General features: G+C 38.5%; 1 protein-coding gene across 2 annotated transcripts in view; it reads left to right on the top strand.

Moving 5' to 3' along the window:
• MRPS35 (mitochondrial ribosomal protein S35) overlaps nucleotides 1-24,386 on the top strand; it is a 556,289-nt gene that overhangs the window by 375,474 nt on the left and 156,429 nt on the right. For both annotated transcript variants that reach the window (XM_044082715.1, XM_044082717.1), the window contains exon 7: nucleotides 17,091-17,160. In XM_044082715.1, coding sequence (XP_043938650.1) covers nucleotides 17,091-17,160 — 70 coding nt within the window. The remainder of the gene's footprint in view (nucleotides 1-17,090; nucleotides 17,161-24,386) is intronic.

Genomic DNA, 24,386 nt, shown 5'->3' with positions numbered 1-24,386 from the left:
TTTTATAATAAAACCAACAAATGCATCTCTAGGGTAAAGCGCCAGAGGAGTACAAGTATAAATGTCATGAAACAACAGCAACTCCTCAGACAAACACCACGGCCATTGATATAAAATCCAAAACTTTTATTAGATCAAATTATCGCAATTGAAACCACTATTTAAAGGAAACCTTAAACCAATCACTGCTAGCTATGTAATTAAATATAATTAGTCAAGAGCAATAATATTTAAACATAAAGTTGAAAATGTGTAAAAAAAAAAAAAAAAAAAAAAAAAAAAAAACCATAACTAATTCATCCAAAATAAAACATAGACTAATTAATATTATTGCAAAATGAAAATGCTTAACTGACATTCAGATAAAAAAATCCTTAACATAATAGTGCATTGATTGTGCCTTTGCACCTAAGCTTAACAGTTGCTGAAATAATACTCATTGCAACTATACCAAACGATATCGTCTCACATCGTGAACCGAAAATTGCATCACAAGTGTAGCTGGGCCATAACATGAATTTACAAGCATTAATAAAGAATAAAAATGCATAGTTGACATTCATACGGCAGAAAATCATGACAAAATGGCTCATATGTTGTACCTATGAATATAATAGGCTAGTACAGTGTTCCTCTATTTCCCTGCCCCTGCACTTACAGGCTGTGACTACCTGCATAACACATTACACTCGGCACTTTATTCTATTTAATTCTTCCTTTTCTGGGTGCAGGAACACCAACCCTTGTGCCTGTACATGGTCACGCCCTTCTTTTCTTTCTTTCTATGTACAATTTTAAGCCTATTCAGTTTAGTTTGTCTGTCAGCCATACTAGAGCCTTAGGAACTCACCTTTCCACATTTCCAGCTCACTGATTTTTTTTTTTTTTTTTTTTTTTTTTTTTTTTTTTTTTTTTTACTTCTTTTGCCTCCTCCTGCTGGGTCAACTCGCTCAGTTTGCTCTCACAGCACTCGGGCCCACTCTGTTCCCTTGCCCTACCCCCATTCCCACCCACACCCTCTTTCATTACATCTATAGCGAAGTACACCACCCCCCCTACACTAACCACCTATCACCATTCTCCACACTCCCTTCCTACCCCCTCTCACATCACCGTCTCTTATTCCACCAATCCCAGAATAATCAGTCTCTCCACCCCTCCCTAGATCCTTTTGCAGCGTACAATTTCCCTTCCCCTCTTACTCTACTGTACTTCTCTTGCTGTTTACCCTTACTCCTCCCATAATGGTGCTCTATCACCTTTTCTGTTCATCACACTGCTTTTATACCTCCTCTACCTCGCTTATAATGCCACTGTCTTCCATAACTATCATATCCAACAGTACCACTCCCCAACACATACTGAAACAACAGCACAACTTCCTTTTAAGCCTTATAGCATCATTAGCCCTCATCTATATCACTGCAGCAACATTCTTCTCTTCCACTTTATTTACACATCCACATACAGGCATTACAAACACAGGGCAAAACTCAAATAGTTATACACTCTTTAACACAGATTAAGCTGCAGGCAGGTATCCATCCCAACCCTGGCCCTAACCGTAACTCCTCACCCAGCAACTGTGACCTTCTAGACTCCACCACTACTACTACTACTGTACAAAATTTGGCTGGCCCAACTCCATGTACTTCACTTCCCATAACCTCCAACTCAGATCTACTAATAACAAATTTCAACCTCAGAAGCTTCCTAAATAAAATAACTGAATTCCATGCTACCTTGGCAACCTTCTCTCCAGACATAGCTGTTATTACTGAAACCTGGTTAAAGCCCCATGTCAAAGACTCTGAAATTACAACTAATGGTTGCAACATCATAAGGCAAGCTAACCCAGCCATCGCCAGTGCAGAAATACTAGTCACACGGCTGAAACTTAACCCTAAAAAAAAAACATTATTAGAATTATTGCCTTGTACCTACCTCCCAGAAACAACCTTCCCAGTATTGAATCCCACCTCTCTTGGTCTGCTTCCTCTTTCAGCCAGGAAACCATCATCCTAGGTGACTTTAACCTTGACTGGCTCTCCTGCTCCTCCATCTGTCCCACTAACTTCATTAACCTGTACAACTTCACCCAAACTATTGATAGCCCCACCCGGACCGGCAAACATTCGAAAAAACAATCAGTACTTGACTGGATACTAACCAGCAAGCCTAACCTTGGACACCAAGCTGGCTGCCTACCTATCTCACTAAGCAACCATGCTCCCACATTCATAGTTAGAAAAATAATTAACATACATACATACCCTTCAAATACACCCAGAGCAAGAAAAACTTCTCCCCAGAGACATTCAGTCTACTACTTCAACATTGTGACTGGTCCCCATTAAAAACCCTACAACTAAACCTTGCACTGGAATACTTCAATAATAAATTGCATGAAATCATAAATAATCTTGCCCCCACCAGGAAAATTCATACCAAAGTCAAACAATTGCCATGGCTATCTAATGACACTAAGGCTGTAATCCAGGAGTTTTCAACAGGTGTGCTGCAAGAGGTCAAGAGGTGTGCCGCAAAAACATGACTGCTCTCATTTAGAGAAATATTTCACTTAACTCCCAAACTTCAGTTTCTTTTCTTTACAAAGCATACTTTCACCAAACGTGCCTAATATAACATCAGAGATGCGATTGGAGACTGCAGTCAGTTGATTTTTTTTTTTAATGACATCCTCCTCCAACTGCATCTCTGTTGCATATTAGGCACATTGGTTAGAGCTAGATAGTTGTAACCACAAGCCATAAGGTAAAACTGTGAGCAGTGACCACTGAAATTGTACTACTGAGTACTCTACTAACTGTAACATCTGTTATCTTTTGACCGGACGTCATCGGGATAGAATACTGTGATAATAGAAACTGCACTGAGATAAATGCAAGTAGTACTGATCTACCGCTCAACCTGTTATTTAAAATTTATATAATAAATAGTTGTAGTTGCAAACATTTTCCTTAGGATATGAAACCTTAAACTAAAATGTCACCGATTATTACTTGTCTTCATTCCAGCATGATTTGCCAGAAAACCACAATTTTATGAGAAACCATTAAAAAAAAATGGCCTGTAAAATCTGATTACTTTCTTGGGTGTCTGAACAGTATGGACCAGAACATCTAACTGTTTCTGTCATGCCCAGCCCCTTTCTCAGTGTAGTGGCAATATGGTCCTCATGGCGCCAAAACAGGACATTTGAAAGCTTACTTGTTTGGCGTGCTGCAGCTGTTGTGTGGGGAGCATCGGGAGGCCTACCATTGTAACAGTGTGCATGTTTGTATATCTGGTATTTTTCTGTCCGTGTGTCTGATTGAATGTGTGTATGAGTGTAGAAGAGACCTTGTGTGCATGCGTGTATGAATGTGTGTATGAACGCAGTAGAGACTGTGTGTGTGTGTGTGTGTGTGTGTGTGTGTGATCCAGAGAGAGTGATCTTGCGTGTGCCGTGGGTGAATGTGTGTATGAATGCAGAAGAGAACACAGTGTGTGTGAGCGATCGAGAGAGAATGAGAGTGATCTGATGTGTGTGAATGTGTGTATGAATGCAGAAGAGACCGTGTGTGTGAATGAATGTGTGTATGAATGCAGAAGATACAGTGTGTGTGTTAGTGAATGAATGAGTGTCCCTCCTGGCAGCAGCTTTCACGAATGAGAACCATTGTCCAGTTTGTTCCTTCTCAGCCTCACTGAAGAAATGATTGAGGGCTTCTTGTTCATTGATAATTTAAATGAGAAGAAGTTTTATTATTAAAATGACATTTACTTACATCTATTAATATGATTCCAAGAATTTTTGATAGATTTGCTATTCCAACCAGTTTGTAGTATCCCTGCTTCTGAGCTTTCATTGCTCATTATTAGATGACTTGGGGAGGGTAGTTTACCAACTGTTGCCAACTAATGGGGAGACAAATATGCCTTGTAGGGTAACATAAATTGCTGATACATGACTTTTGAATATGGCAATATATTGCATGTATTATTCAAGATAATCTGACATTCAGGGTTGACACTTTGCATCTTGAGAGCTTCAGTAGTTGAGAATATGAATATTGGCACAGAAAATAGAATTTATAAAATAGTTAAATAAAAATTCTAGCATTTTCCTGGATGTAATTAATTGAAGAACATACTGGATGAAATGTATCTTTGTTGTACTTAAGTAATGGAGTAAGCTTGGCTGTGGCACTCCTAATCAGATTTGGCAAAGGATAAGTTGACTTTTACAGAGCCCTTTTGATAATATTGCCTTATTAATGATGATATAATTTTTATCTATCAGATGGATCAATGAAATATCAGTAAGCACTGTAAAATGTTTGGCTGTTAGTGGTTATGTTATTAATAGTGATATTCAGATCGTCTAAAAGAACTTGTGACATGAGAAATTAATTGACTTTATCCATTTTCTTCAACAATGAATGGAAATCTAAAAGAGCTTTAGATATGTATATTTTAGTATTATAAAACTTATAAATATCTGTAAAGCTGTTGTAGTTAGCTGGTATAAGCAGATATGCAGAGAGGCTGGTATGTGCCCTGGTAAGTGCCCCCAATTTAGTACCACAGCCCCTCATAAAAAGTTGATGACCAGTGAAAGTGCTGTCAGAGTTAAAGACCAACTAGACACTCTTTGCCACACTTTGCTGCCAACTGATGGGGAGATAAATAAGCATAGTTTGTCTTTTTATCCGTTTTCTTTTTCTTTGTCATTGTATAATGTGTAGTGCAACCAACTGAACCCCCTCAACTTTTTCCAGTTGGTCAGAAATTGCTTCTGTTAATTCCCAAGGGGTCTGTATTAGGTCCTTTACTCTTCAATTGTGTATTTTTATTTATCTAATAATAACACATACTGGGTGGCCAAATATTGTGATGACATTGAAATAGATGCAATTTCATTTACTGTGACTGGCTATATATTAAATTCAACTCTATGTCCTGGTGACATACAAGTGGCTGAAGAATAATGGTTTCTATATAAGTATTGAAAAAAAACCGAGTGTTTTGTCCTTTTGTCCACCTAAACATGCAGTCAGATTCAACTTGCGTTCAGATATTATTGAGATTTTTGAGTTTAATGACTTAAGTTCTTTGCATAACACACAATTTAGACTTTAGGAATAATATTTAAGTGAAGTTGAAAGCAATGCTACTTTATAGGATTGTTATTAAAACAGTTTGTCAGTAGATTAATTGAATTATTTTTCTTTTCATATTCCAAAGGAAGTCTAACATTACTGGAAAATATTCAAAGTACATCAGACATATTACTGAATGCCAACATTTATGTTATCAAGAATGGTTAAAGAGGTTTATGTTGCCATAACTTATCATTGGTTACTTGTCTGGCATATCATGCAGTGTATGATGAACAACTTAGCAAAAGAACTGTGGACAAACACTAAAATATTTTTTAGGGGGGGGGGAGCAAATGTCCAAAAAATCAGCCAGTTCTGGTTGAGTTTATATCAGACGCTTACATACATACATGTTTACATCTCATCAGCTTACTTTACTAGAAAATGGAAGTCAGGCTCGCACATGTTTAGTATTTATACGCTTCTGCGAGCTCTTGAATAGCTTCTTACACACACACACTGATCTATAATCCTCCCTCTTAAAAAGATTGCCTTTAGTAAAAATAACATTGCAGTTACAAATGCATAGCTAGACATTACAAACAAATACAGTGTTCATGTCCAAGTATCTGTTACTGATTTTGTGTTATTTATTTGATTGCTTGCTTGTTTGTTGGTGAGTGAGGACTAAAATGGTTTTGCTACTTGTGTCCTGAAAAAATTGTTATTTATCCAGCAAAACAATAAACTGGCACATTTTTCTCTGACTTTGCTTATGTTTGACATGTTTGTGTGTGTCTACTACACTCAGTAAGAAAAGTCGGAGAAATAGCAAAGCTGTTTGTGATGGCCAGTGAAGTAAGTGGTAAATGAATTTCTATAAATTTGGCATAATATTTCCATTGACTATGTTTGCTTATTTTTATGATTGGATTTAACAGGTTGTTGCATATTTATACTGTAACAAGCAAAAGAGTATATTTCTAGGCATCAGACACAATTCTGATTTCCCGTCATTGATTCTATTTAAGTAACTAGTACTAGTGTATTATCTTAAGCTCTGAGACTGTAGGCTCTCTCAATGATTCATACATTCTGTCACACATCTATGCCAATAGTTGTTAGCCATAACATTAAGGTGGTAAAGTGGCAACTTTTTGTACAGATAGCTTACTTTTTAAATGTTTAGTATGAAATGGAATACTGTCTGGTAACACTAATAAAGGAAATAGTCATTGTGCATCTAAGGCAGAACATGAGGGGGTTGTTTGCTAGATGGTTTAGATGCCGTCATTATATACCATAGTGTTGTTAATGAATAACTTGAGAAGAGACTTTGAACTGTGATTGTAATGAAGCGAAATTTTGAACTGCTGAGATTGATGTTAAACTATTTCCCCTTAAAGTGCTCCACATTATCAGAAAAACATCTACACATCAGAGGAGCAGAACCCACAACTTTCTGCACCAGTTGTGTTCATATATTGTACATTAAGCCCGTTTATTTAAAAGACATGTATTAGATTCCACCAGGAATGCATCTTGTCACCACTTATTTCTGATGTTCATAGATTCTGTAGATTGCAAGGGTGTCCACTATGAGGATGTCCACTATGAGGACTACTACAGTGCATATTTCTTGCTTGCGTATCATGTTGTATTTTCGGTGTTGTCCAACGGTGACTTCAAATAAACATTCAAGCGATTTGCTGCTGAATGTGAGCTAGGATAAAAATCAACTACAGCAAATCTGAAGTGATAATACCATCACGGAAAAAAAGTGTTTTGCTCTTTTCAGGTGTGACTTTGTGAGGTGGGGGCACCTGCAACATGGGGCAGTGGTTGCAATCTTGCAAGTGCTGACTTACAGCAAGAAATCTGGGCAAAGGTATATTAATAATGGGGGGGGGGGGATAAAGGCCCAAAACATAGGGACAAATTTTAAACATTGTTCCTATAAACTTAGAAAGTTGCTGGAATGACAGTTTTACGTTATTATATATTTTCGGAAGGATATGAAGTCTGAAACTAAGATGTCTGTTATTATTTAGTAGTATTTAATGATTTCAATCCTCAATGATTTGACAGATAACCACAAGTTTTATGAGGAATGGACCAAAAATGAGAGGCAAAATTAGGACATTTTAGTTTTATACAAGTGCAAAGCTTTACAAAACATAGCATTGTCGGGGATGAGATTTACTGTGCATTGGAAGTTTTGAGTTTGTATGCATAGAAATTTATGGATGGTGAAACGGTTGAAATTGTGTAAGATTTATTTCATTTCAACAGTTTAGTTTTGACTGGTAAGAGGTTTTTTATTATTTTTTTAAATTGAGGTATTTTTATTTTATATAGCATTCAATTTAAGATGGACAAGTTTATAATATAAAAACAAAAATTAAAAGACTGTAATGGTACTACTTCGAGTGTTGCTTTGCCCAGCCCCAGCACATCAGCAGCCAATACCTCGTCTAGTACCATAATTGGGACTGGTTCTTTTAAAGCTAAATTAAAAATTATTGTTCGCCTTTACGATGAAGATTGTCATTTGGCTGTATATCCTGTGAAGACAATCCATCACGTCCCACATGTGTAATTTGTGGTGAAAAATTAGCAAACAAAGCTGTGGTTCCAAGTAAATTAAAAATATATTTGCAAACTAAACATTGTCACTTGTGCAAAAAGCCGGTTGAATATTTTAAAAGACTTGTACTAGATAACACTAATCAAGCAAAAAGATGGGCTAAATTTGTAACGGTATCAGAAAAAGCCCAAGACGCAAGTTACGCAATTGCAGAAATTGTTATTAAACAAGTGAAATCTCACACAATTGCAGAACCTGTAATTTTACCAGCATGCCGTAAAATTGTAAATATGTTTGGCGAAGAACATGAAAAGTAGGTTGTAAAAATTCCAGTTTTAAAAATTCCAGTGTCAGATAACACCATTTGTCGACGTATTCAGGATTTGCCCCAAGATGTTGAGTTGCAAATGATATCTCACATTAAAGATGTAGATATGTTTGCTATTCAGCTGGAAGAATTAACTGATGTGACAGACAAAGCTCAACTTCTACCATTCAGTAGATGTATTTATAAAGAAGAGATTATAGAACAATTTTATTTTATCAACCACTCCCAAAAACAACGAGGGGCCAAGATATTTTGATGTTAATTACTTCAGTTGTCATAGCATAGCTTGTCTTGGGATTTCTGCATCAGTATTTGTACGGATGGTGCCCGCTCTATGTCAGGAAGTATAAAAGGATTTGTTACACTGGCTCAAAAAAAGAATCCTAGAATTATTTTTGCTCATTCTTTCCTCCACAGAGAAGTACTAACGTCAAAATCATTAGTACCCAAGCTGAAAAAAGTACTAGACGAGACTGTCACAATTGTCAGTTATATAAAAAGCAGGTTGTTCAATTCAAGATTATGTGCAGCACTAAGTTCCTCTATGGAAGCTTCTCGCACACAGTTGTTAATGCGCACAGAAGTTAGAACTCAACCGCAAGATAACCGCCTATCAAGATTTTATGAACTAAAGGAGGAAGTTTTAACTTTTCTGACAGCTCAACAATCTCAGCACATTTTTTCAGTGAAGAGCTTTGGTGCAATAAGGTTACATTTCTTGCTGAATTATTTCAATCTTTGAAGACACTTTAATAAGTATGCAAGGTGAACATGAAAATATTCTTACTTCCACCGATAAAATTAATACTTTTCTTTGGGAAGAAAGAATCAGAAGAGAGACTGCAGTAGAAATGTTTGAGCTAACAAACACTTCTTCCTTTCTTCATGTCGTATTTGTGTAAATCAAGCTTTTCCACAAAGAACAAGAATAGATCGCTGCTGGAAACCCTGGAAGACGACTCAGGGTATGCCTGTCCTAAATTCGACCTCGCACAAAAGACGACGTCAAGCTCCGATATATCATTAAATATTAAAGGCAAGTAAAACAAGAGGAAAAGACTTCTTAAATCAATCAAAATTATACCTATTTTTTTTGTCACTTCGGCAAAAAATATAATATACTTTTTGGAGTGCCACGAGATCTTTGTGTGTGTGTGTGTGTGTGTGTGTGTGTGTGTGTGTGTGTGTGTGTGTGTGTGTGTGTGCCATGAGATGAAAAAGGTTGAAAATCACTGCTCTAATCAAACAAAGGGACAAAGCCTGGTCACGTTACCATGCCACCAAAAATAAAAATGATTTCACCATATTTCAGCAATTAAGAAATCAAGCTAAGAAAAAAATATTCAATGACAAAAAAACTTACTTTCAATCCACACAAAAAATTATCTGAACAACCGACAAAAGTTTTGGCAAAACATCTACTACCCTTAGTAAAACCACCACCCCTGCTCCCTCCAATTGTAATACCTCTGAGCCCACAGCATTGCAATTCAACTTCCACTTTATTAACTCAATCACCACCCTCGTAAACAACTCTGCCCATTAAATGTACCTCCCACCACCGAAGACACAAACTTTCTCCATCAAACACATTCAGACTATGTACGTAAAAAAACTCCTAAGTAAACTAAAACCCTGATGTCTTGCTGCAGACCAGCTACCCAATGAATTCCTGAAAATATCTGCTCCATTCATAGCCTACCCCATAACCACCCTAATCAATCGCTCTGTCTCTGAACACTATGTCCCTCACCTTGGAAAATTTCTTACATCATTCCCCTTCACAAGGGTGGCCCCTCTAGAGAAATCTCAAATTATCGGCCAATTGCCATCCTCTCTTCCATAGCTGAAATACTAGAAAAATGTATCCACCAACAGCTTCTAAATCACCTCACCACCAACAACATGCTGTCGCCCTCACAGCACGGCTTCAGGCCCAAGCACAGTACTAACACTGCCCTAATAATCTTAACCAACACTATTCAACACCTTAAAAATGAAGGACAATGGGTCTGTGCAATTTTTCTAGATATGTTTAAAGCCTTTGACACTGTGTCTCACCAATTGCTTCTCAACAAACTTGCAAACTACAGTCATAACTCCTCATCCCTAACCTCGTTCCACAACTGCCTTTCAAACTGTCAGGCTACTAAATGGGAAAACAATATCTCTCCTCTACTGCTTGTATATACTGAAGTTACCCCAAGGATCCATACTGGGACCCCTCCTTTTTATCATATTTACCAACAACCTAAATTCCGCCACCCAACATGCAGCTGTCATCCAATATGCAGACGACTCCTCACTTATCTGTTCAGCCTCTTCTCCCCAAGAACTTAACAAAAAATGCAAACATCCTTCCTGGACATGGAAACGTTCCTCTTCAAGCATTAACTCCTTTTAAACCCAAATAAGACTAAGTTAAAGATTTTCACTAGCAAATCATCCAGGGTAAGTCCTCTACTCCTTTGTATCTGTTCCACCAATGAAACAAAAACTGACCAAACTAATCAGACCAAATACACACATCTCCTTAACGATCAAAAAAGTCCATGTCAGACTAGGAACTCTCTACAGGGTCAAACCTTACCTCACTCACCAAGCCAGACTAGCCACTGCTAGAGCCCACTTATTATCTACCCTCATCTATTCACATATTTTCACCAACATAGCAAGACTGACCTTAATAATCTAGAATCCTGCAAGAAACAAAATAGCTAGGTTTGCAGCCAATTGCCCCCACAAAACACATCATTGTTCTACTTTCCAGCACCTCAACTGGCTGGAGCTTCCTAACCTGTTAACTCTAAACCAACTTATCTTTGCCCACAAAGTCTTCCACAACCTCAGTAACTGCCCTGCCTCTCTAACATGGTCCAACACAATATTAACTGCAGGCCCCTTAGATCCTCTGACAAATTAATGCTAAAAATTACCCAGTCACACAACTATCGTGGTGATTCCCTCTACTCCAGTAAAATAGCCAAGGTCTGGAGCACTCTACCTCAGGACATCCAAAAGAATTCCAACACCTCTTCTTTCAAAAAAATCTTAAAAGAATATCTCACCAGCAGATGGCTCTGCCACTGTACTTTACCAGGATAACACCCTCCTAATGTGTTCTCAACTCTGTACTATCATTCACTTCAAACAACTACAGCTGTTTCTAGTGGAGTTCTGATAAACTCATTTATACTGCTGTAATTTGCTATAATGTGTAGCTAGAACTATTTGTTTTTATGAATATTGTATTAATGTACTGTTAAGTTAAACTAATGTACTGTTGTATTATGCTATATTAACTACTGTTTTCTTAGTAATTGTTGTGCTTATAATCTTGCTTATAATTTGTCCAGAGCTTTTCTCCCCGAGTCTCCTAAACAGGCTACTAGCCCAGTCAGTCACTAACCAGTTAACAAATGTAAATGAATTAATTAATTAATCTCTATGGTCACTAAAAAACTCTCATTGAAGATGTTCAAAAATAATATAGTCACACTTTGTAACTGGAAATTACATCATAAATAAACAACAAAAATGTCTACAATTTGTCTAAAATACAGTGAACACTGTTATAAAACACCTAATCTATAACAAAATAAAGTAAAACAAATTGCATCAAAAGAAATTAAGCTATTTAACAAAATGCAATAAAAACCTATTACAACACATTATTTCAAAACATATGACCTGTGACAAAGTTAATCTGTTGAGTTGCAAATGTTAAAATATTCAGAATTGCTATGTATAGGAGTAATTGTCAGCAACGCATCAGCACTTACGAAAAAATAACTGTTTGCTTAATAAAATCTAATGAATCTACCTTCCCTGTTTAGGGGAAACATGACAAGGCGACATGAAGCACTAAAGGTGTATATTACATAAAAAAATACAACTAATAAAGCTAAGTGTTCAGGATGTGCAAAATATACATACAATAAAAATCATGAACATGATATGGTGTATAAATTAATGAAAAACTAATAATAAAAAAAATAAAGCCTCAAAATTGACAAAGAATACTAACTCTCCTAGTGTGAGAGTGGTCTGTATCTTAAAAAAGGTTTTAAAGAGACAGCATCATTAAGACCAAAAAAACTTATCTGCTTGTAAGTTAATAATCCATCTCTGTTCAAGAGTGTCGGTTTTATTCCTAATGTTCCCCCCTCCTACAGTCCTTGTATACCAATCCATGAACTAAACATTTAAAAGTATGACAAGAACCTGCGTGTGCGACATGCTTGGCTATGGCTATAGAAATATCCCTTTTGTTGATCTTATATACGTGCTCTCTCACCCTCTCTCTAAGTGTCCTGTTTGTTTATCCTACATAAAGTCTGGGTCAACTAATACAGTAGGTGAAATATACTAAATTTGAAGATGTGCAGTCAGCATAGTGGCAAAACGTATATACCCTGGCTGTAGGAGGATGTATGAACTTTACTGTTGACCATATAACCACAAAAATTACAATTCCTACAACTGAATGTACTTTGTCTCTGTGTAGGTGTCAAAAGTCTGGGTTGGATCCTTATAACAAATCCTTCTGTTAATGGACTTACAATTCCTGTAGCTGATTGTAGGGTATGATCCAACTGTTTTATATATTCCTTCATTAGCTGATAAAACATGCCAATTCTTATTAATAATATCTAAAATGCCCCTATTATCTGAAGGAAAACAGTGTAAGAAACTTCTGTGTGGGGAAGATTTTCAGTCCATATATTTTTCTAGTTAATTACTGTATATTAATCAGATCAGACAATAGTAGTAGAAGTAGCAAACTTAAACTTGTCTTAAGTCAAAACAAAACAAAAAATAATAATAGAAAATATATAATTGTACAGCATTGCTAAGTATTCGAAAGTAATCCAAGTAAGGCAGGAAGTCTGTTTCCAGTCGAAAATCCTTTATTAAGTACACAGACAAGCAATCCAAGTAAAACAAAAATAGAGTAATAACTTCCTCACAAGCTTTCTAAATATATATATACTTTTTATCAGGCATGGGAGTGGTTTATTGTGCTGTAAAACAAAGTGTCATTGGTACACATGTTAAATTCACATCCCTTCCCCATCAGTGTGACATTTGAGCTGGTCCTGCCCTACTTAGTAGCTGTCATAATAATATAACCCTTATGTACTTTAAATAAAATTTATAATGATGTGGTACCTCTTATTTAACCAGATTATTAAGTCTGTGGTTTTATCTAAGACAATGTACTACATGGCTGAAATATATCAACCTTAGTTCATTTGGCAGTCAAAAATATATATAAATATATACATGTACATTTTGCATGTAAAAATAAATTTCTATTTTCATAAACTATTGTTAGCGTGAAAGCGCTCGCCATTTGTTATCAAGGTTTGTTTTTATTAAAAGAATTGTGCTACAGCTTTGTCTTCTGGGATTCCTTCTACTTTTTTACTTGAGAATTTTGCTATTTTTTGGACTCCCAATCTTGCCTTTTGGAGGTATATTGAACTTTGAGAATTAAGGATAGAGTTGTGGCAGTCAAACTCCAGTGTAAGGATCGGGCACTGTTCATAATCTCAGCCTCTGCCCCCAGCAGGGTTTTGATAGTGAAGAAAAGAGTATATTCAGACAGCAGATGCAGGACCTTCTAGATCAAGCAGGAAAACTTGATTGGTGTTTATAATGGATGACCTGAGTGCACATATCCGGATAGACGCAGCAGGATATGAGGGCTGCCTGGGTCCACATGGGTGGGGCAACAGGAATAAAAAAGGAGAGGCCATTCTAGATTTCTGTCTAGCAAATGGCTTGATGGTTGCCAACAAAAGAGAGAGTCACAAGATTACTTACAAGAGTAGCCAACATGCAATTCTGGCAGAATTCTTCCTTGTGAGAAAGTGGCAATGAGGCAGAATCAGCGATTGCAACGTCATCCCATTGAAGCAGTAATCCCATAGCATAAATCATTGGTTGTCACAGTCAGCTGTGGCAGTGTTCAGAGAAGGCTCTAATGTTAACTGAGACTAGGCTGAAGACTTGAAAGTTGACTAGAAAGAAAGCACAAAAGTTGAAGCAAGTATTAAGGGCTGTAGCATCTCAAGAGGAAGAGGATATAGGTGGTGTTGAAGAATGGCAGCACCTCAAAACAGTGTGTATGAGGACTGTAGAACAGGTATGTGGCAGAACCGGGTATGAAAAATAAGGCACATAAGGAAAGCTAGTGGTGGACTGCAGAAGTCCAGGAAGTCATCAAAAGAAGAAAAATTGCAGAAAAAAAGTGGGAGATAGAAAAGGCTGACCAGACAAAGGAGGAACAATGGTAATCTTAACAGAGAAACTAAGAGAGGAGTTGCAGTAGCAAAGAACAAGGCATCAGAGGCACTTTACTATCGTTTTGAAAGTCACTGTGTGGCTGGATCAAACAAGCAAGGCAAAGACAGAAAGATAAAAAAGACACTTCGTAAGGGATGCCAGTAACAACCTGCTCACCAGTCCAAATGAAATCAAAGGCAGATGAAAGGAATACATTCAGCAGTTTCAGAATGAAGAAAACCCCCAAGTCACAGCCTACAATGAAAGAAGAGGAGGAGCCCACCCTAGAAGATGTAAGAATAGCAAGGCACCAGGCTCAGATGAGGTCAGAGCAGATATGAACAAGATGTTGGGCGAGACAGAAGGGGAAGTGGTTCCTGGGGGTACTCATAATAGTATGGAGAGAGAGAGAGAGAGAGAGAGAGAGAGAGGCTTATTCCAGATGACTGAAGAGTAAGCATACTAGTGTCAGTGTATAAGAACAAAGGGACATCCATAACTGTGGGTAGTACAGAGGTGTCAAACTGTTGGCACACTGCATAAATGTTCTGGAGAGGATGCTTGATAAATGAATATACATGGTAGTAGAAAGTAAGATGGGAGATGAGCATTTCGGATTCAGATCAGAATGCAGCACAACTGACCCAAGTTTGCAGTGAGACAGATAGTTGAGAAGAAGATAAAATAAGTAAGAGTCTAAGAGTCTATTCCTAGGCTTGGAGAAAACATATGACAAAATCCCAAGAAAGCAGATTTGAGTAGTCCTGAAGTGGTGAAATGTCACAGAGATAATTGGTAGAATTGGTGCAGGCCACCTTCAAGGACCCAGTGATTTAAATACAAATAGTGATTGGTGTCACAGAGTGTTCCCAGTGGGAGTGGGTGTGCTTCAGGTTTTACATCTGAGCCGACTGCTGCTCACACTGGTGATGGACTACATCAGCAAACAAGTCGGAAGAAACAGATCAACAAAGTTGCTGTTTGCAGACAATGTGGCATTACAGGCAGACTCCGAACAAGAACTTCAGCAAAAGTTAGAGGAATGAAATGCAAAACTAAAGGCACATGGGATGAAACTGAGTTACAAATAAGACAGTTGTAATGACAGCAAATGGGGAAATCAGAAGACTCTGAAAATCGAAATATAGGGGAAAATAGTGGAACAGGTTAACAGCTTCAGGTGTCTGGGAGAGGTGGTGGAAGAGCAGGGAGGTCTGAATGAGGGGGTCAAAGCTAGTATTAGAGGGGCTGTAGCCAACTGGAACAGAATGGCAGGGTTAATGTATGACAGAAGAATGCCAAAGAAGCTGAAAAATATGATGTACAAAACAGTGGTGCGACCAGTACTGCTGTATGGTACCGAAACCAGGAAGTAAAGGCAGAGAACTGGAGATAACAAGTGCCTGAGGTGGGTGGTCGGATGCACACTGGGACTGATGAAGAAATCAGGACATCGGAGCAGAAGTCAAAGTAGGTCCAATTGCAGAGAAGTCAAAGAGAAAAGATTACGGTAGTTTGGACACACGTGCAGAAAAGTAGTAGACACTCTGGAGAAGAAGAATTGGGTCAGGCAGAAAGAAGGCAAGAAGAAGCGAGGGCATCCAGCAAAGATATAGATGGATTGTGTGACAAAATACATTCGACAGTCAGGTGTGACTATTGAAGAAGGTAGAAGAGTGACAGTGAATTATGAGAGAGAAAGAGCAGCAGTTGACAAGACACTCTGGTCCCACTTAGGAAATGGGGGAAAAAGGGTTTGGTGATGGTGGTGGTGTGTGTGTGTTGTTATATGTATATGGACACAAACACACTTGCTCTTTGAGACTTGATGTGAAATTGTTAGATGTTGTCTACACAGATTTTGCTGCAGTATTCATTATTGGTATTCATAGAGATATAATTGAATCACTTGAGAATGCATCCCAGTTTATGGTGGATAAGAAATTTATTGAATAACCCTTGCTACAGAGAAAAAGTCATAATGTTCTCTCTGAGAAGAAAATAAACAAGTAGCTCATAGCTCATCTGTCTTTATTTATTTCCATAGCTGTTGCAGAAAGTGTTTCTTAATTCTTGTGTTGACCAAGTAAGTGTTACCATATCCCAGGTACAGAATTAAGAAGGTCCTCTTCTGAATACTGGTTATATATTGTAGCGGAAAAAAGTAATTATATTATACATTCAAGTGGTCAGAGTTGCATGTCCTGTGACATAGGATAAGTTGGTACGGCTAGTTTGTCAAAGATTGTATTGTGTGCTCATTATTGCTTACAAGTTTTGTAATCTCAGGCTGAATTCTTTTACAATTGCAGTCATATTATTTTTTGCTTGTCTGCTTCAAATACCAAAAAGACTAGAAAGCTATTTCTGATCATACAAATTCCATGACCAAGGACTATTGGATCTAGAGAAAATAATGTGCAGAGACTCCTGATGTTTTATAATGCAGTTGTAGTATCACTGATTCCATCTTTTATATAAGGCTATTTGTTCTTGTGACCTGTAAGTAATGTTTATTTGTGATTTGTGTGACAAATATAACAGTTCTTGAATAATGATTCCCTGTTTGCAAACAGGAAAATAGAACTGTTGCTTATTATAAAAAAAAGTCATCTGCTTGTCTTGTGTCAGTGTTAGTTCTTAACATTACATCATTTCCATGACAACATCCACATTGCATATTTCCACTCCTTCTTAGCTTACATGTGTGTGGCAAGGCTGCTTTATGATTGCAAATGTAAGAACAGAATGTCTGAACTTCCATTTTTTTTTTCTACAGATGTCCTCTACGGAGGCAGAATTATGACTATGCTCTGTACCTGCTAACAGTTCTGTACCATGAATCATGGGTAAGTTAACTGACACGAGTGAAAGAGTTTCCAATTAAATGCTAGCAGTTAATATTCTGCATATTTTGTCAGTTTATTCAGTGTTAACATGTTCAAAAATTATTGCTATCCTTTTGTGAAAGACTGATTTGGGAAATGATCAAATATTTTGTCATGTTTCATGTCATGGTGTGCAGAAATGAAAAGTAGTGGAATTACTAAACATCATAACAGAACAAAATAACACACCAGCAGCAAATTGTTGTGTTATGAGCCTAGTGTCGTTCCTTCTTGAGAAACATGTTCATTTAGGGATTCCCAAAGCCATGGTTCTTGTCTGATTGCTAAGCAGATCATATTTATGAATTCCCTTTGCAAAACTTCTACCAGTTCATCCTTTCATATGGAAAACATCAGGCTCGGCCCAATGTTATGCAGTTAGGTCTGTTCTGTGTTTTCAGCTTTTTCTGGCACTTCTGGCCTGATTACCTCCTGCAGCACCAAGAGATGACGCTAGCATCCTGTTAACTCTCAGCATGTTTTTTCAGCATTGAGCTAAGCAAAGGCCTATAGCAGAAACTGATGCATTACCTTTACCAAAGTATTTATTTGTAAGAATATTTCAAGGTTAATTGAAGTGTTTTGAGTCTGTCTTAGTCAAAAGACTGTTTTTGTGCAGTATGGAATTACTTGAAGCTTCTCCTAATGGGTTTGTGGCTGTTCTTACCAGTACAATTCACTGACCAGGACAGAGATCCTCTTTAGTTTAAGGAACTACCAACATCAGTAGCAAATACATGTCTGGCCCATTCTTCAATCATAATGGCAGCACTGTAGGTTCATCAGGCTATAGTTCTACACCAGACTAAAGATCACAGTGCCTTTATAAGCCTAGCCATGCAGTCCTTCCCAGTTATGATCCCTGTGCATTGTGTGTTTATTAGGAAGGAGTATGTTAGTTAGGAACTTTCTAGAAGTTATGTGGGGGGGGGGATTGATAGTTTGGGCATTACTGTCTGCTTCAACTGTCAGAGGCTTGGGGCCAGACCTGCGGTGAATTTCCAATTTTCAATCCATTGGTCAAGGTTAAGCTTAAATAGGGTTAGGGATAAACTCTACTTCACAAAGATGGGAAACCTGTTCCAGAGCATGGGGATCTCTGAGACACACACTTGTCTCGCCAACATGTCTTATTTATTTCGCAAGCAAAATTTTAATCCTTGGATCTAGTGGTTCTGATGCTGTTCATTTTACAGATGTGCAAAAGGTCCATCAGAGCTTGACCTAAGGATGCATTGTATGCCAAGCATAGATTGCCTGTCAGTAACCTGTAGAGATAGGGCTTTAAGGCGATCCATTTAGGACAATTTGCTAATACCCTGGATTCTCCTGATACAGAACCTTTGTAAGCATTCCAGCTGTTGCATATGTTTGGTCAGGGACATGATGCCGAAATGAGCATTATGCTCAATGATGGGTCTGATAAAGGCTGAATAAAGTGGCACTATGAGTTCTTTGGACCTGAATGCCATGCCTTTACCTATAAGTTGGGCAAGATAGAATGATTTTCTTGCTACCTTAGCCACATGTTGGTCATATGCTAAATTACTGTCTACATATGTTCCCAAATCCCCGACCACTTGATCAACTTCTAGGGGTGACTTATTGATGGAATAATTAGTCTGGATGGCAGTTTTCCCAAAAACCACTATAATGCATTTATTGGCATTGAGTTACAGTCTTTGACTTTGGCGCCAGTCATTTGTCTGTATTAGACCATCTTCTAAGATGTTTATGTCATGAGGGTAATTGACCATTGCTCCCAATTTGCAGTCATCTGCAAACCTGACTACTGATGTTAGATATCATTTACAGTAGGGTGCATTCATTTTCTCATCTTGAGTTAAAACTGTAATACATCGAGCATTTATTTTTGGATTTCATTTGCTAATTTCTCTTGCTTTCACAGTCTTGTTGTCAGGGTTGCTTACTTATCCTGCTGATTGAGGTTTTGATATCAAGTACCAGATCGACTACAGATTCGGTCTCTGCTGTCTCCACTTCTTTTCTGTCTTACAGTTTGCATGTTAATACAAATGTACAATATTGGGAGGTTCATGTGTTCATTGCCTACATGCTGAAATATTTAAAGTACTAATGCAGTCATCAAGTCATGGCACTGTTTATAGTGCCTGAGAGAGTTGCTGTGCATAATAGGAAGAATTACAAGTGCCGCTTCAGTCCATCCACTCACAGGGGAAAAGTATGAAAAGCCTGAGGCTTGTGTCGTGACAGTGAGTGGTGCCCATAGAGAGTAACCCATGTGGGGATCAGCAGTTGAGTTCCTGGTATACACTCAAGCCAAGATCATATAGACAGTAGTTGGTAAAAAAAAAAAAAAAAAAGTTGGAGGCTGAGTTTCAGACAAAAGCCTCAATTTTAGACAACCTGTAGCTCTTTACATGTCTCTTGGCTTCCCTTGACTAGTAAAGAATTGAGCTGCACCTGTCATCAGCTGGCAATGAGCAGAAGGGGGGCACCCCAAGTAACAACCTTGAGTAATGTTTTCAGGGATATCAGCACTGCCCTTTCTGTACTTCAGTGTCCTGAGCAGAATTGCATCTGTTGAGGTTGCACATGTAGTGATGCCTAGTTGAAAGAAATTGGACTCTGAGTGTGTAATTCTCTTGCCTGTTTTATTACTTCCCCAAGACTAAGAACAGAGAAAGGCTCACTGACCCAAGGTGAGAACACCATTGCTATTCCTTCCACACTGGATAGGCCCATAGTGTTTGAAGAGGATTATGTTTTGCTAGAGGGATAACACTGAAGAATAGCTGAAACATTTCCGTGATCCTACTCAGTAGTGAAATGTTTTTTATTGTATTCTATTTTATTTTATTTTGTGGAAAACATTCTTTTTTTCTTTTAGTTGTCCATAGCTTTTAGTGGCAGATGCTGTACTGTTACAAAAGTAAAAGTCTGACAAGACAGACCTTTACTTTAGCTCACTAGCACTTACAAAGCTGAAGCAAGGTCAGTTGGCACCATGTGTAGTGCCTGTCCCCATTTGCTGCCCTGACCCCAAATTGACAGGCACATAGTTAAGGGGGAAAAACTGTCTTCAGGTTAAAGTATGTATATACATTATAGCTCTTTGCTAAACGGTAGCAAGGAGCTTTTATGTAGATACAAAAATTGCTTTTTGCTAAAGTTCCTAACAGACTATGACTGTCATGTCATTTGGACAGCCATGATATCCTGCATACTGATAATGCTTTCAGCATACTAGTCTGTAATTCTTCTAAAGTGCAGATCATGCCCTTTGACAGCTTGTGGCCAGCAAAGCTGTCCCTTCATTCCACCCTTTCTATACCTTTGCTAGCTATTATACTGTTTTTGATGAAAATACAGCTCATGTCGCTGAATGGTTTACACCCTCTAAACTCCTTTTCACATTGTTATACTGGAGAACGTTTCTCTCTCAGAAACCTAGCTGCCTGACCTATTAGGATTACCATATTCTCTTTAAAAGTAATTGCCTCAGAAGCATGGATTACTTTGAGTAGTAATACTAACTGCTATGATGTTTTTCTGCCATTTTAAACTAAACTTAAGAGAAGGTCAGGTGAAACAGTATTTCTATCATTACTACAAGAGGAGGGTACTAAATGTTTTAAATGTAATATGTGGTTTCTAAAGGTACATTTTGTGATTACAGACTGACAGCTTCTACAAAGAAGAGGTACAAAGGGAAATATTTATGGAAGACTTAATTATGCCAAGTTTAGAGGAAGATGAAGATAAGGCTCAATAATTAATAGTCAGGATATAAAGCGATGAGATAAAAATGGTGATGTTATCACCAATCAGCTGGAAAATCATCAGGAGAAGTTAAGAGTTGATATAATGGTTAAAGTGTTTACCTTACAGACGTGAGGTACAGTGTTTAATTCTTACCCTTAGTCACTGTCTGGTTATTGATTAGGTAAGTAATACTCTGCAGACTGATTGCCTAGTGTTTACATATGAACAATTGATGTCCTTCCATTTTACTGTTGCAGTATTCATTACAATGGGGATCCCCTACCAAGGGCAGCCCGATGTCCAGCCAGTATACCAAAGCCTTTAGGTTGTTTTAAAGTACACCATATGTCACATGTATGCTGCTTGCGTAAATTGGGCCATAATGTAGCATCCTCAGAACATCTTTGCCACCAGTCTGAACGCCATCATTTCATCATCTCTCTGAATGCCAGTTCTGTTGCTGGTTCACCAAGCCATTGCAGATAAATGCCCTGTTGGGGGTTTGTTTTACTTGTCCTCCTTTTATTATATTATTGTTTGTGGGGTTTCATGTCATCCTAGAAGGGTAAATGCCAGTGTGAGAGACAGATTTCCCATAAAGACTGCCACGAACAGTGTCTGTTTTGCCTTGGCACTTCACATGACCATACGTCCTGCTCTATTTGTTAGGCCTTTGTTCCTAAGACCCTTAGTAAAAGACTTTCTTCTTTGGCACTTTCTCTTGAAAACCAGCATCTTAAGCTTCTTGCTAAGGATACTTCTGTGAAGAAGGCCAAGAAATCTAGGCTGGAATCTTCTGCTGTTTAGCCTCTGCCAGATGTCTCTCCCAAGTTAAGTGAATGCCCGGAGGTTCACCCAACTTTATCATTGAACTCCTCTGTATGGACGGTTTTGGAGGTCAGTGGGAATCCAACTTTAAGCACATCTGGGGAGGCATTGCAGACATCCACTTCAGATGTTTAGGGGGAACCACAGCTAATTATCTCCAAGGGGCGTATGGGAGTTCCTCAAATCTTAGTCAGAGAAGTCATCCCTACTAGCATTATTGAATGCTGTCCTAGTTCAAAGCCTTCTAAATTCTATAAGGCGCATGTCCCATTGAAGAAAGAGCAAAAGACAATATATTTCTTCTGCTCCTAAGGATCTAAAGAATGAATGGCAGTCCTTCACCCAGGGCTTGTTTAGTGCTTTGGCTTTAAAACCTCCTCAGGGAGTTTGTGTTCCAACCATGCTTTATCCTCTACCTCCCTTAAAAGACTTCTGAGAAAAACAGGATTCCTCTGAGGAGGAGGCAGATTCGAGTGATGCATCCCTTGCTTACTCCTCTTGGATTCCCTCTCCTTTGGATTATGGATCAAAACAGGATCTTCTAGTCCTGATACTCCATTTGAAGAGATTTATTTTGGGGACACTATCTCTAGGATGATCTAGTTCTTTAAATGGGGCTTGTACTCAGGTTTCTGAGATACCAAAAATAAAGGTTTTATGAGTTGCTGCTGATGGATTCTCCAAGACCACCTGCTGTTCCTCCTGTTTTGACTGCCTTGCTGGATGCATTTTCTAATGCATCAAAGGCTCCAGACTATCAGCCTATTGTCTCTAGTAAGCCTGATTCTATAGAATGGCTGAGGACTGTAAATTCTTGTACAAGTCTCCTTTTGCTGATCTCTTGGTGATGTCTGTAGCATCTGACAAGCCATTTCAGTTGCTTCCTTCTCTTAAGTTACTGCCCTCTGATAAAGATAGCAGAACCATGGAAAGGCTAGGCAAGAAGGTTTATACCTCTGCTACTTTGGCTGTTAATTATCAGACCCATATGACCAGGTACTTGTTGTCTCTCCTGTCCCAGGTCTGTCAGGTTATTTCTGATCTTCCAGATTCTGAGGGTAAAACTTTGGCCTTTGTCTGTTATGGACTTCTTCCCAGGTAGCTTGTCATTCCATCAAGTGTAGTTATGATGCAGCAGATGTTTCCTCTAGAGCTGCTTCTTTTGGGTCAGTGTTGAGAAGGTATTCTTGGCTTTGGCTTCAACATTTGTCCTATGATATTAAGGCTAAGTTGATGGATGCCCCTCTAGGTAATACACACTTGTTTGGAAAAGTTGCTGCTGCTTTAAGTTCCTTCAGGATAAGGGCAAGGCTTTACAGGAACTTAAACATGTATTTGTTTCTCCTGTGCCTGAATTTCAGAAGAATTACCCCAGTAAGTCAGCTTTTGTTTGTAGGCAGTCTCGCCTTCCTCCTAAGGGTAAAAAAGGGTGATAGACGGGCTCCTCCTGCAAAGGCTACTTAGACTTCTGTGCCTCAGAAGTCTCATTTTCCTGTTACCAGGTGCTGTGACTATCCTGTTTTTCCCAGCTACTTTCCTTTTTCTTTTCGTCTCTCTCTCTCTCTCTCTTTCTTTTCCTGTTTAGCTACAGATTACTTAGGATTCATGTGTTCTGTCCATTATCTGCCCAAGGATATTTCATGGTTTGGAAATCCCTTCTCCCTTTTATGGGTATTCATCAGCTCCCTCAGGAACAGTTCTCTTTCTTTCCAGAGGTGCTTTGGGACTTTTTTACTTAGGGTACTATTCCAGTGGTGCCTCTGTCCCAATGAGGGAGGGTTTTATTACCTCGGGATGTTTCTAGTGCCCAGAAAATAGGGCACTTGGAGACCAATTCCAGACCTCCTCTCTCATCTAACACTTTTCTGAAGGTGCCCTCTTTTCGAATGTTGTCCCTTCAGACCTTACCTCTTTTGCTTTCTCAGGCTTATATGGTGTTTCTGGATCTCAAGGATACTTATCTCCACATCCCGGTCCATACCCTATTCAGGAAGTTTTTACATTTCCTTTTTGCTTCCTCGCATTTTCAGTTCTGTGCTTTGCCCTTTGGCCTTTCTACTGCCCCAAAGTTATTCACAAAATTCCTCGCTCCTGTGACTGCTTTTTTCAGGCTTCAGGGAATCCAAGTCTTTCCTCACTTGAATGACCTCCTGATCCAGGCATCCTCTCCAGACATCCTGTCGCAAAATTGCCATTTTCCTTCTGCATTGGGTTCTTAATAAACTTCAAAAAGGTTTTTCTAACTCCTTGTCAAGACCATGTTTTTCTGGGGTGCAGGATCCAGACTGCACCTATGCTGGCACCCCTGCCTCCTCCCAGAGTTTTAACACTCCTTTCCTTCTTTCAAACTCTTCTTCCTCCTCTGGCCTCTATAACAGCCAGGGAGTTTCTGGGAGCTCTGGAATTCATGGCATCCACCATTCCTATGATCCCTCAGGCCAAGCACCACATGTGAAAGTTTCATTGGTTTCCAAAGTCATTTCGGCTTCAACACGCATGTCTTCTAGAGTTTTGTAGTTCCTCTTCTACCTTATCTCAAGAAGGAACTTCAATGGTGAATCCAGCACTTGTCTCTAAATCCAGGACTCCCTTTTCATCCCCCTCTTCCCTGT

Source organism: Protopterus annectens, chromosome 9.part0 (genome assembly GCF_019279795.1).
Source record: "Protopterus annectens isolate FY-2018-M chromosome 9.part0, PAN1.0, whole genome shotgun sequence".
NCBI classification, from domain to species: Eukaryota; Metazoa; Chordata; order Ceratodontiformes; family Protopteridae; genus Protopterus; species Protopterus annectens.
Note: the sequence above shows the minus strand (reverse complement) of the source record. Positions and strands in the feature narration are given on the sequence as shown.